Source organism: Chiloscyllium punctatum, chromosome 30 (genome assembly GCF_047496795.1).
Source record: "Chiloscyllium punctatum isolate Juve2018m chromosome 30, sChiPun1.3, whole genome shotgun sequence".
Taxonomy (NCBI): Eukaryota; Metazoa; Chordata; class Chondrichthyes; order Orectolobiformes; family Hemiscylliidae; genus Chiloscyllium; species Chiloscyllium punctatum.
Window position 1 is genome coordinate 52,161,004 of NC_092768.1, and position 14,494 is coordinate 52,175,497.

At 44.3% G+C, this 14,494-nt stretch overlaps 1 protein-coding gene across 1 annotated transcript in view; it reads left to right on the forward strand.

Moving 5' to 3' along the window:
* LOC140455510 (antigen peptide transporter 2-like) overlaps positions 1-14,211 on the forward strand; it is a 30,837-nt gene extending 16,626 nt beyond the window's left edge. The window contains exons 7-11 of the mRNA XM_072550455.1: positions 1,580-1,768; positions 5,324-5,497; positions 7,158-7,317; positions 7,725-7,861; positions 13,076-14,211. Of these exons, the coding sequence (XP_072406556.1) occupies positions 1,580-1,768; positions 5,324-5,497; positions 7,158-7,317; positions 7,725-7,861; positions 13,076-13,291 (876 nt within the window). The 3' untranslated portion in view covers positions 13,292-14,211. The remainder of the gene's footprint in view (positions 1-1,579; positions 1,769-5,323; positions 5,498-7,157; positions 7,318-7,724; positions 7,862-13,075) is intronic.
* The last annotated feature ends 283 nt before the right edge of the window (positions 14,212-14,494 follow it).

A 14,494-nucleotide genomic window follows, 5' to 3' on the forward strand; every position in this document is an offset into this window, starting at 1 on the left:
GAGTAGGGTGGTCTTGCAATAATATTACAGGAACTTGGTGAAACCACACCCAGAGTATTGTGTGCACTTTTGGTCTCCTTAGCTGAGGAAGGATGTTCCGGAGATGGAGGGAATGGAACAAAGGTTTTCCAGACTGATTCCTGAGATGGCAGGACCGAGGTATGAAGATAGACTGCATCAGTTCGGACTGCATTCACTGGAATTTAGAGGAATGAGAGGGGAGTCTCATAGAAACCTATAACCATTCTAACCAGACTAGACAGGGGAAAAGCAAAAAGGATGTTCCTGATAACCAGGGAGCCTGGAATCAGGGGTCATGGTTTAAAGATATGGGGTAGGCCATTTTTAGAGCTGAAAATGTGTTGCTGGAAAAGCGCAGCAGATCAGGCAGCATCCAAGGAACAGGAGAATTGACGTTTCGGGCATCAGCCCTTCTTCAGGAATCTGAAGAAGATCAGGATAGATTCCTGAAGAAGGGCTGATGCCCGAAACGTCGATGGATTCCTGAAGAAGGGCCTATGCCCGAAACGTCGATTACCCTGTTCCTTGGATGCTGCCTGACCCGCTGCGCTTTTCTAGCAACACATTTTCAGCTCTGATCTCCAGCATCTGCAGTCCTCACTTTCTCCTAGGCCATTTTTAGGATTGACATGAGGAGAAATGTCTTCAGCCTGTGGAATTCTCTATCATGGAAGGTAGATGAGGCCAAAACATGGACTGTTTTCAAGATAGAGTCAGATATAGTTCTTGGGCTAAAGAGATCCGGTGTATGGTGGGAAAATGGGTACAGAATTAGATAATCAGCCACGATCATACTGCATTAGGGAGCAGGTTCAAAGGGCTGAACCTCCGACTACTGCTCCTAATTTCTACATTTCTAAATGTTGCATCCAGTTCTAGATAAGTTTTCCACAAACACAGGGAACGACTCCTTCAAGTTTGCACAGATCACATACGAGTTCCAAATTGGCAGCAATCGCATATCCCCATTCTCTCTTTTGACATTACGATCTTACGTCCTGACAGATCACTCCGAATCACCAGTGGACAGTTAGACAATGTCACTATTTTGTGATGTAGCAATAGTAACAAGGTCAGCCAAGTGGATCGCTTAGATTGAGTTCCCTGATTGGACCAGCTTAACAGCCCCAATCAGGGAGCCCTGGCTGACAGTTAGAAATAGAAGCGTCGGAGTTCCTGTTCACTCTGAGGGAGCTGGAACAGTGTAAATAAGGGGGAACTGGATACCAGCCTCTCTGCAGTTAGTTCTAGTGGCAGTCTAGGTATACCACTTCTTTCGAGCTCGGGTGTCTGAATTGTCAAGCATTGAATTTGTGAAGTTAACAGTTCTGTTTCAATGAGTGCACCCAAGTAGGCAGCATTACCCAGCTCTTGTTGGTCACCACGAGAAACAGCTCTCCGATGGAAAGGCTGTGGCCCTTTCAGCTTCATGTGTCCTTTTCATCCATTGTTGTGTGTCTGTGTGTTGTTGGTACATGCGCTGCTGTGTTTGGTCTGTCTTGGTGAGGACGAGCATGGACATTGTCAAGGTAAAGCTGTTCTCTGTCTGTTTGAACAGACCCTGGTTCACATGTACTCGGAGATGACTCACTCAGTGGGAGCAGCCGAGAAAGTGTTTGAGTATATGGATCGGAAGTCCAGTGTTCCCACGGACGGGAAGCTGGTAAAGGAGACCCTGAAAGGACATGTAGAATTCCAGAATGTGTCCTTCTCTTACCCAACCAGACCCGATATTCAGGCCTTAAAGGTAAGATTATAATCGAATCATCTCCTCTATCCTCTGAGATCAGACATTGTAATGTTACAGTGGATCCCAGAGTGATTCTGAATTAGGCATTGAGGGTAATTTTGCAGGAGATCTCACTGAGGTCTGAATCAGATACTAAGACAATGATGTGAGTGAGAGCAGAATCATTTTGGGACAGCAGGACAGATTTGCTCCATCGTTATGGGACAGATTTGTTCCATTGTGCCTGTACTGATTCTGTAACTATAATGTATACTGTTGGAGTAGATCTCAGTTACATCATAGATCAGGTACGGAGTATATTATTGCAGTGGATTACAGTGAGATCTTAGATCAGGGACCGAAGACCATAAGACAAAGGAGCAGAAATTAGGCCATTCAGCCCAGTAAGCCTGCTCCACCATTCAGTCATGGCTGATAGGTTTCTCAACCCCATTCTACTGCTTTCTCCCAAACCCTTGATCCCTTTGATTCTCAAGAACCTATTTATCTCTGTCTTAAATACATCCAATGACCTGGCCTCCCCAGCCTTCTGTGGCAATGAATTCCATCGACTCCCCACTCTCTGGCTGAAGAAGTTTCTCCTTATCTCAATTCTAAAAGATCTTTCCTTTTCTCTAAGGTAGTGCCCTCGGGGCTCAGTCTCTCCTATCAATGGGAACACTTTCTCAACAGCCATTCTGTCCAAGCCATTCAATATTCTGTATGTTTCAATTAGATAGCCCCTCATCCTTCTCAACTCCATCGAATATAGGCCCTAAGTCCTCAATTGTTCCTCATCTGTTAAGCTTTTCATTCCTGGGACCCTTCTCATGAATCTCCTCTGAACATGTTCCAGGGCCAGTACATCCTTCCTGAGATATGGGGCCCAAAACCACACACGATACGCCAAATATGGTCTGAGCAGAGCCTCAGCAGTACTATCCCTACTTATATATTCAAGTCCTTTCAAAATAAATGCCATCATTGTATTTGCCTTCCTAACTACTGACTCAACCTGCCTAGTATACCTTGAGAGAATCTGACATTATGATTCAGTGGATTTCTGGGAAATCTTAGATTAGCCAATGAGTGGATGAAGACCATAGATATAGGAGCTAGAGTAGGCTATCTGGCCCATTGAGTCTGCTCTGCCATTCAATAAGGCCATGGCTGATCCGCTAATCCTCAACTCCACTTTGTTCCCAATAACCTTGGGATTCCTTCCTGATTGAAAATTTCCCCCTCTCTGTGCTCGATAATCATCTTGAGTGAGTCCATACCCAATCACTTTAACGTCCCCTCTTAAGTCGGTCTTTCCATATCTGGGATCAGCTGAGTGAAGCTCTCTGGACTGCCTCCAATATCTTTCCTTGGTTACCCTTCCCAGTATTCCAGCTGTAGTCTGACTTATGCCTTATATAGGTTTAGCGACACCTCCCTATTTATATACCCCACTCCCTGTGAAATAAAGGTCAGTGTTCTGTTTGTTTTCCCTATGACCTATTGACTTGGACAGTCCTTTTTTGGAATTTATGGACAAGGACGTCCAAATCCCTCTTTCTGCAGTCTTTCTCCATTTAAATAATATTCAATTCCTTTATTCTTGCCAAAGTGTATAACATCACATTTCCCAGTATTGTGGCTTTCTCCAGTCATTTTTACTGCAGAGAGACAGACAGACTGACAGCTTGACATTGGTTAGTGCAGTTGTGACCGTTTGACGATCAGTAGAAGGAGGCTATTCAGTCTCTTATGCATGTCCTTCCTTTCTATAAAACCATGTCCAATCTGTCCTGGGCCTCTTCACTCTCTTGCCGCCTCTGCATAGCTGTCATTAAGTAATATTAAGTAATATATCTGATATTAAGTAATATATCTATACAAATAATCCTCTTAAATTAAATCCTCTTAAACTTCCAATGAACCACCCTTGACAACTCTTGAGAGTAGGGAAGTTCAGACCTTCTTTACCCTCTGGGAGCAACGTTTCCTTTCCATATCAGTCTTCAATGAGTGCGCCCTTATTCTGTAACTCTGTTCCCTAATTTGAGTCTCCCATGAGTGGAAGAGCCTCAACATCTCCCCTGTCAAACCCCTCAGAATCAGCCTTTCAATAAAATCACCAACTTTCTTCTAAACTCTAATGAATAAAGACCTAATCTAGTTAGCAATTCTTCATAAGTCAAGAATCACCTCGTAAGCTTCGTTTGAACTGATCCCAATCCCAGTCAATCCTTTTGTAAATACGGGATCAGAACTGTTCCCAGTACTCCAGGTATGGCTTCACCAATATTGTGTGTAGTTGTAAGAAGACCCTTCTGTTTCTAATCTCGCCAGTCACAAAGCCCTAAATTTCATGTACTTTCTTCATTACTTGCTGCACTTACATGCTAACTTGTGTTTCATAAGAACACCCACATGCACTTTTTTTGGAGTCTCGCTCCATTTAAAAATTATCCTTCCATTAAAGTACATGACTTCGCACTTTCCTACATTAAACCCATCTGTCCAGTTTTATCCCACTGTCTCCACCTATCTGTATCCACTTCCAGATTCCTTATGGTCCTCAGCACAAAGTGCCTTCATCTCATTTGCATCATCGGAAACTGGCTCCCCTTCATTATTCACCCACCCCCTAACTGTTCGCAACAATGTTCATGGAAAAGCTTCCAATAGAATGCCTTTCTCCCACATCCAAACTAACTTATGTTTGAAAAAGAGTTCATTTGATTACCCATTCTTGAATTGAAGAGTGAGGTTATTAGTTAGTGAAATCCAAAAAAACGTAGAGGTGTAACACAGGCACACAAAGTGAGTCCAAACAAAAAGATAAAAGTGAGTAGATATATGGATCCGTCTCTGGGCAGTTGGGAAAGAGTGAAAGGGAGATAGTGAATGTAGTAGCCATTACATTGAGTGATAAAGTAGGGCGGATATTGGTAGTTGAGCAGTCACTTTTGAGATTCTTCTCTTTGCAATTTAACTGAAATTCTTTTGTCCTGTTTCCTTTCAGCAGTGAATGGCTTTCAGCAAAGTGAGGACTAGTCTTTACTTTTACCTGAAGTGCAAGGGTGTCTAGTAGCTGTCCTCAAGCTGTGACCTTCACAGAATGCCAGTTCACATAATCACATGATGCATTATAGATTAGGGACTGTACTCCGTGTATGTTTGTGGAATGGTAAACCATAGGAATGTGGGCAAGAGATGGCTTTCTCCTAAGGCAGTTTGGAAATGTAGGGGTGGAGATCCAGTCAATTGTTAACTCTTCTTTTTCACTCTCCCTGTTAGACATGTCTGTGATATCCGTCAGATGATATCCATGGGTTCACACAGGTATCGAGCAGATGGCCAGTGAATATACATCTGCAACCACCTTTTGCCTGTGTGTCCTCTAGTTAAAAAAAAGACTCGTTGGAATTTAATAGTTCAGTGTGATCATTAGTAATTTGGCTTCTGAACCGTGATACAGTTGAACCTGTCTTCCCTGTTCTCTCCCAGTGACAGACCAGGATGTGTGTGTCCTGTCTTGCACTGTGCTGACCTGCTCCTTCTTCCTGTCCTGTTTCTTTACAGAACGTCTCCTTTGAGCTGAAGTGTGGTGAGATCACGGCCCTGGTGGGACCCTCCGGAGGGGGCAAGACGACGTGTGTGAACCTGCTCGAGAGATTTTATCAACCTCAGACCGGACAGATCCTGCTGGATGGCAGACCCATTGAGGAATATGAACATAAATATTACCACAAAAAGGTGAGGAGCAACTGTCCCCTTGTCCCTGGGGATAGAGAGAGTGAGTGGCTCATATAACCCCCAGGGTCAGGGAGAAAATTCTGAAATGAATAAGGAGGTGCAGAGTGGCAATACCACAAGCAAACTGGGCACATAATACTCCAGGGATTGGCATTCATTCCATCACCTTATACTCACATACTCTCTGCAAGTGCCATCCCCTCCATCTCAGTTCCCAGCTTTCTGTCCTTCAGGAGGAAGTCTTTCAGCCTGTTCACCACAAAATAGATCTTATCTGATCCACATCTCCTCTAAATCTACTCAATTTGGTTCCATTGCCCTTGGCATGACTGACAAACAAAAATCTCCAACCTCAGTCTTTATATTTGAACTAACTTCCATCCTGAGCAACCTTTTGGGACAGGGAAAAGCGTCTACATTTGGATTGAAATATGCCCATTGCCCATCACCCTCTGATCATTGACCAACCCAAGTAGCCAATGTAATTTATCCCCATTTCTTTGAGCAAGACCGTCGCTGACTGTGGACTGACCACCTTCCCTCTCACCTCCCTCTGTCAGATTATCCCTGCTATAATGGGAAGAAACTGTTGTTTTTCTTCACTTGTGCCCAAAACCTGTAGACCCACCCTCCTGGGCTGTTCCTCCATGAATCTTTGGCTTGTTCTCCTTGATAGAATAATTCAGATGAACTGTGAGTCATCTGATTGCTGTGGTGGCTGTGAGAAAACCCAGGACTTCTTACTGAAGGAAATCAGGGGAGTTAACCCGGCTAGCATTTACCCTCCAACCTGCACTCCAACTAAATAAGGCAAGCAGTTATTGTTATCGAGCTCTCCAGCACATCTACACTGGTCAAAAACAACCACATAACTCATCCCATTTTCCAGCACTTGGCCCATTGCCTTGTGTGCCTTGGCGTCACAAGTGCCCATCTTGTTTAATGGTATGAGGGTTTCTGAGTCTACCGCCCTGACAGGCAGTGAGTTCTAGGCTCCCTCAAGGTAAAACAGTTCCCCCTCTAAACTTTCCAGCCCGAACCTTAAATCTGTGTTCCTGGTCATTGACCCCTCCACCAAGAGAAAATTTCTTCCCCTCTATCCTATCTATGCTCCTGAAAATTGTATAAATCTCAAGTCAAATCCCCTCTGCTTTAAGAAAACAATCCCAGTATATCCCATCTCTCTCTTGGTACTGAAACTCTGCAGCCCAGACAACTTGCTGGTAAGTCTCCAGTGCACCCTCTCCAGTGTTATAATGAGGATTCCAGAACTGCACACAGTACTCTCGCTGTGACCTCCCCAGTGATTTATACAGTTCCAGCATCATCTCTCTGCACTTAAAGCCAATACCTCAGTTAATAAAGGTAAGTCTATCACTTTACCAACTGCCTCAGTTTCCATCTGTCCATCCCAAATTACACACAATATCGGTGTGTACCGTATTGACTGCACTCAATACGTCCTTCTCGAAGATGTGTGATGCTTTGAACTGTGTCGAATGATGTTCCTTCATTGCCCACTCTGTCTGTTGGTGAGCACTGAGTACAGGTCTCACTATCCTGCCTGATCCTCTCACACCGATAGTATTCTACAACCACACTGGAGTCTGGTCTCTCTCCTGGTGATTCTGAACAAAACTCTTGTGTTTTTGCTCCTCAGTTGGGTGTCGTGGGACAGGAGCCTGTGCTGTTTGCACTCTCTGTCAGGGACAATATCTGCTATGGCCTCCAGAACGTTCCGATGTCATCGGTGACTGCAGCAGCTCAGAAAGCCAATGCCCATGAATTCATCGAGGGACTGGAGCATGGCTACAGCACAGGTACCATCAGAAACCATACTCGAAACCCAGCGAGACTGGGAGTGAGGGCAGGATGATCAGGATGGACTGTGTAATTGAGTATGACAGTGAGGGACTCTGTTATCGAGGGTGAGTGTCACTGAGTGTGATATTGAGGGCCTCCAATTCTTGAGGGTGAGCGACGGTAATTGAGTGTGATAGTGAGGGGCTCTGTTACCAAGGGTGGGTGACTATCTGGGCTTTGAGTGTTTGGGGGTTACTCCCACTGATCTCTATGGAAGGCTACACCAGTGGGGAGCTCACTTCCATCTCCGAGAGAAGCCACATTAGGAGCTGCTCAAGTCACTGAGCTGCCCCCACTGTATGGAGAAGGGGAAAGGGATCAATACGATGTGAGCATCACTGAAATATTCCACTCTCCTGTTCAGATGTCGGAGAGGCAGGAGGACAGCTTTCTGGTGGAGAGAAACAGAGAATAGCCATTGCTCGAGCTCTCATCCGACAACCTCAAATCCTCATCCTTGACGAAGCAACCAGCTCCCTCGATGTGGAGAGTGAGCACACGGTGAGTGAGCGGCCTCAGGTTTCACAGAAAATCTGATTACAGAGCGTTATTACACTGTGTTAGGGTGTAGATTGATAGGGTGTATTACCGGTGTAACAGAGCGTTATTACACTGTGTTAGGGTGTAGATTGATAGGGTTTATTACCGGTGTAACAGAGCGTTATTACACTGTGTTAGGGTGTAGATTGATAGGGTTTATTACTGGTGTAACAGCGTTATTACACTGTGTTAGGGTGTAGATTGATAGGGTTTATTACTGGTGTAACAGAGCGTTATTACACTGTGTTAGGGTGTAGATTGATAGGGTTTATTACTGGTGTAACGGAGTGTTATTACACTGTGTTAGGGTGTAGATTGATAGGGTTTATTACTGGTGTAACAGCGTTATTACACTGTGTTAGGGTGTAGATTGATAGGGTTTATTACTGGTGTAACAGAGCGTTATTACACTGTGTTAGGGTGTGGATTGATAGGGTTTATTACAGGTGTAACACATTTATCAGTGTCAGAATTGTTAGACTGCAAAAGGAGTCCATTCAGTGCATTTTGTGTGCTCTGACTTTGAGAATATGAATTTTGTTCTAACCTGTATTTCCCTGTATATCATATCTGTTTATATCATCGTTCAATGCCCTTTTGAATACCTCCATTGAATCTACCTTCCCCATATTTCCGAGATGCTGTGTGGAAAGCTTCCCGCACGTTGCATTCACTTCATCTGTAAAACACTTCAAATCTGGGCCTTTGGTTCTCAATCCAATTACGAGCAGCAACACTTTCTTTCTTGTGTATTTTTTTCAGACACTTCATGATTTTAAAAACTTCTATTTCATCTCTACTTAGCTCTCTCTTCCTCTAGGAGTTCAGTCAAATTTTCCCCAACCTCTCTTAAAAGCTAAAAATCACACACCACCAGGTTATCGTCCAACTGGTTGAATTGGAAGCACTCGCTTTCCGAACGCTGCTACATCATCAGGTGGTTGTGGCGTTTAAGATCATAAGACTCAGATCCTGTGTCTTACAATCTTATATTCCACAACCACCTGATGAAGGAGCAGTGCTCCAAAAGCTAGTGCATCCAATTAAACCAGTTGGACTATTCCCTGGTGTTGTGTGATTTTTAACTTTGTACACCCCAGTCCAACACCGGTCCCTCCAAATCATCTCTTAAAAGCTTAAGTCTCTCATCTCTGGACCCATTCTTGCAAATCGCTTCTGCACCCTCTCTTACACTTTGACCTATTTCCTATAAAATGGTGCCCACAGCTGTCCACAAAACTCCCAGCTGAGGTTGAAACAAGTATGCAGTGTAAGTTCATCAGAAACCCTCTGGTCTTATAATCACTGCCTTAATGAATGAAGCCTGGAATACTCTCTGATTTATTACTCTCCCTCACACTTTTCATGACTTGTGTATGTTTACCTGGAGGAACCCCTGCTCCTGTACAACATTTAGAATCATACTCTTTATTTTATACTCTTTCCAGTTTCTTTGTACTAAAGTCCATCAGCTCCAAGTTTTTCCACATTGGACCCTAAATGCCCCCATTTGCCCAGACCACTGCTTGTCAATGTCCTTTTTAGATTTCCACACTGATTCCTCACACTTTACAATTCTTCTAAGTTTTGCATCATCTGCAAATATGGAAGTTGTTCCCAGCAGACCAAGTTCCAGATTATTCGTACATAACAGGAAAAGCAAGGGTCCACTACTGACCCTGAGAGAACTGTGCTACAAATCTTCTACTCTCTGCAGAAAACACCCTTTTATCATTATCCTATTATCTTATCCAAAGGTATCTTATCCTGGACTGAGTCAATCTTGTATCCATGTTACTGCTGTCCTTTGTAAATCTCAAGCATCCATTGTATGGCACTCTTTCTCTCACACACCTTTTGGAAATCCAGGTAAACCGCAGCAATAGCATTACCCTCATCAAGCTTTTCTGTTACCTTTTCAAAGATCTACGGCAAGTTTGTGAGATACGTTTTTCCCGTAAGAAATTCATGCTGCCTCTTCCAAATCATCAATATTTTTCCGTGGGGCTATTAAAATTCCCTGAAATAGTTTTTTTCGACATTTCCTTGCCAATGATAGTATACTGAATGGGCTACGATTTCTTAACCTCTCTGTACAATCTCTTTGACCAAGGCTATAAATTTTGCAATTGTCCAGTCCTCTGGTAATCCTCGACCACTTCAAATCCTGGGAGGATCGCAATATTGTGGCTTATGCCTCTGCATTTTCCACTTTCACTTCCTCTATATCCTTGGATGCATCTCCTCAGGTCCTGATTGAAGTACAAACAGCTTATCCAATGCCGCATCTTTATCAATTTAAAGGTCTTCTAGCTGACTGGGTTTACTCCTCTGTCACAATTTCCTTCTGTATATTCAAGGCTGAGACAGACGGGTATTTCCTCATTGAGGGAATCAAGGGTGATGGGGAAAAGGCAGGAAAGAGATGTTGAGGATGATCAGATCAGTCATGATCTCACTTAGTGGGCTGAATGGCCTGACATGTGCTCTTGTGACCCAGGCAGCACCTCCATGGTAGGTAAAGACCGATGCAAAGTGTCCCTTGAACCCCTCTGAGTTGCCTCTTACCTTCATGTGTACATCCCCTTTTTGGTGCCTAATCAGCCCTCTCCCCTGTTTACCACCTCTTACTGTTCATGTCCGTATTGGAGACTTTGGCATTGTCCCTTTATATTAGCTGCCAGCCTTCTCCCATAATTTCTCTTTGTTTCACTTATTTTCCCACCTTCCCACCCACACCTTCAATATTCCTCCTCACTCTCAATTGTATTATCTGTCTGACACCTGCCAAAAGCAGACTTTCTCTACTTTATCGCAATGTCTATCTCCTGGCCATCCATGGAGCTCTCGATTTGATGGTCCCACCTTTCCTTTTTGAGGGAATGTATCTGGACCATCCCCTTCCCATTGTTCAGCTGCTGTTTTTCCCCACCAACCTTTTGTTCCATTTGATCAGTCCAGCTCTGCTCCTGTCCCTTTAAAATCCTCTCTCTGTCAGTTGATTATTCTTACTCTGGAGTGACCCATGACATCTCCCACAGTCGTCTTGAACCGTTTGATACAATGATCATTGATCCCTCATTCCTCCTCCTTCATTTGACCAGCCTCACTTCCAGAAGCCTGCTCTTGCAGACCCTCCTTCTTACTTAAACTGGATGCATATTGCTTCTGGAAACTGTCCTGGATACAGCCTAGGAAGACCTGTCCCTCCCTGCCCCTTATACCACACTATCCCAGTCTGTATACAGCTAATTAAAGTCCTCCATTATAACTATTATATGATGTTTACACCTCTCTAATTCCCCTGCAGGTTTGTTCATTTACATCCTCCCCACTTGCTGCTGTTCTATAGACTATACTGAGCAATGTATCCAAACCTTTACATTAGATTGATTCTGCCCTTTAACCTTCTGAAATGTTCTGTTTCCTTGGAACTACAATGGTCTCCTTAACTACAAAGCATCACCCGTGATCCCTTTTTGTATTTTCCTGAATTCCTCCTACTGAGGAATAGTTAACACCACCTTGCTCTTCAATGAGTCAGAACTTCATCACCACCAACACATTGTAATTCTAATTCAAAATCTGCATCTGTAACTCCCTCACCATATTCCCTAATCTCTGTGTATTCACCAATATGATTTAGATTCTTGCCCTTACACTGACTCCGCTGAATAACTTACTATTCTCTCATTGGTGCGAGCTGGCATTTCAGGAACCCTAGTCTGCTCCTCTGTTATTTTCGCTTGATCCTACACTCCTGCCAAGTTAGTTTAAAACCCTCACCGTGACACTAACAAAACACCCTCAAGAAGCTCAGTCCCAGGTCGAACCATTCTGGCTTGGGGCCATCTTCCCCAAAGCAGTAGTTAGCACTGCTGCCTCACAGCACTGGGGACCCAGGTTCAATTCCAGTCTCTGATGACTGTCTGTGTGGAGTTTGCGTGTTCTCCCCGTGTCTGCGTGGGTTTCCTCCGGGTGCTCCAGTTTCCTCCCACAATCCAGGGCTGTGCTGGTCAGGTGAATTGGCCATGCTAGATTGGCAATATTGTTAGGTGCATTAGTCAGAGGAATTGGGTCTGAGTGGGTTACTCTTCGGAGGGTCGGTGTGGACTGGTTTGGGCCATTGGGCCTGTTTCCACACGGTAGGGAATCTAATGTAATCTAGAAATCTCCAGCTCCTGCACTATCGTTCCAGCTATGGTGACACTTCCTGCACACGGGCTTGCATGTGACATTGGAAATGACCCTGACTGCCCACTGACGCACTTGGCTGAGCTGTTCTGCACTTCTAAGCTGAAACTTCTAAACCTATTTCCACCTCTAATTTACTTTAGCCTCAGTCTCATAATATTAACAATACACTGCCATACAATAAATTGCTTCTCTCCCCTATGCTTATAAACTCTCACTTTCCCTGTGCTAGTTTACACATTTATGTTTTCCAAATTATTGGAGTTGAAATACAGTCCCCAACACCAACTACTCAACCACCAATAAACTTGCAAATGTCCTGCGATCACCTTGATCCTCCAGTTTAGCTCCAGGTAGGTTTTCTGGGGCAGGTCTGCCTCCTCTCCCCCTGGAAAGGAAGGATGTTGATTGGTTGGGTTTCTTACTGACGTCATGACGGTTTTCCACAGTCTAATAGAGGAGATGGTGATGGGGACATGGGCAGCACTGTATGATTTACTCTTCCAGATCCCCCAGCCCAAAGAGGTACCTGCAGGCCACTGGCATTAGGCGACACTGACTCTATGTGCCTGCTGTTAATACTTCTCTCTCTCTGTCTCTCTCTCTCTCTGTCTCTCTGTCTCTCTGTCTCTCTGTCTCTCTGTCTCTCTGTCTCTCTGTCTCTCTCTCTCTCTCTCTGTCTCTGTCTCTGTCTCTCTCTGTCTCTGTCTCTGTCTCTGTCTCTGTCTCTGTCTCTCTCTCTCTCTCTCTCTCTCTCTCTCTCTCTCTCTGTCTCTGTCTGTCTCTCTGTCTCTGTCTGTCTCTCTGTCTCTCTGTCTCTCTGTCTCTCTGTCTCTCTGTCTCTCTGTCTCACTGTCTCACTGTCTCACTGTCTCTCTGTCTCTCTGTCTCACTGTCTCACTGTCTCACTGTCTCACTGTCTCACTGTCTCACTGTCTCACTGTCTCACTGTCTCACTGTCTCACTGTCTATCTCTCCCAGATCCAGCAGGCTTTATCGAAGGGCACGGGACAAACCATCCTGGTCATTGCCCACCGTCTGAAGACTGTGGAGAAGGCTGACAAGATCATTGTGATTGAGAGAGGGATGGTGGTGGAGGAGGGAAAGCACGAGGAATTAATGGAGAGAAAAGGCTGCTATTTCCACCTGCTACAGAGACTGACTCATAACGGGGAGCAGAGTGTGACTGAGTTTTAACCAGACTCTGGAATGGAGGGCATGGAGCCCCAATCCAAATCACCCCTCCATGAAAAACACACTGTCTTCATTTTAATATGATAGTAGTTTTGTATTTTGCTTCTGTATATATTGAACTGAGCTTTTGGTATAATCACTGTCTCACACAGCAATGTGAGGGTTGTAATTAGGTTCAAACGCATTTGATTAAAACAAAACATAAAAATGCTGGAAATGTGAAACAAAAATAGAAGGTAGACGAACTCAACAGATCTATGCAGAGAGAAACAGCATTAATGTCTGGTGACCATTCTTCAGGAGTGATAGGAGCTGGGAAAAGGTAGGATAGATTGCTAATGAGAGGGGTTGAGGGGGTGCAGAATATGGGGAGGAATTATCAGATAGATGGAGAGTGATCCCAGAGCTATAGAGAGGGAAACGCTGACATAGAAAGGTTAGCGAGATAATAATGGTTTTGCTGTGCTGCACCTGGAGTATTGTGTACAGTTTTGGTCCCTGTACACGTTTTGTAAAAAGGATAAGCTAGAGTTAGAGTCTGGTCAAAAGATATCCTTGAGTCTAATGCCTGGGATGAAGGGACTGACTTAGCAAGAGCACAGTGAACAGGTTAGAAGAATAAAGGGTGATCTTGTTGAAACGATGATTCTGAGGAAGTTTGACAGGGCGGATGCTGAGTAACTGTTCCCACCGACAGGGGGATCTTGAACAAAGGAACAAAAAGAAGGGGCCATTCGTTTAAAACTGAGCTGCAAATGACTATCTTCTCCCAGAGGGTTGTGAATACTTGTAACTCTCTGTAACCCCAGAGAGTTATGGAGGCTAGCTCACTGAAAGTATTGAAAGAGGAGGTTGATTTATGAAATGTCGAGGTATGGGACATGCTCAGAGAGGCCAAACGGTCCCCATCAGTTCCAGTTTCTTACATTCTGAAGATGTTTGTATTGTGCTAGTGATTAAACAAAATTTAATATCCCATACCATATGCGGAGCTTATATATGGTAGTGAGTGAACAAGATATTAAAGAGAGTGCAGTAGGGTGACTGAACGAGATATTAAAGAGAGATCATTTAGCCACAGGAATCGGCAGAGCTGTTGCTTGCATCCTGTTGGGATTTAGGGTGGCTCTCAGTGGCTCAACTCGTTTATCTGATGGGATTTATTCACGGGAAGGGCAATGGAATTGCCAGCAGATTTGGTGATTG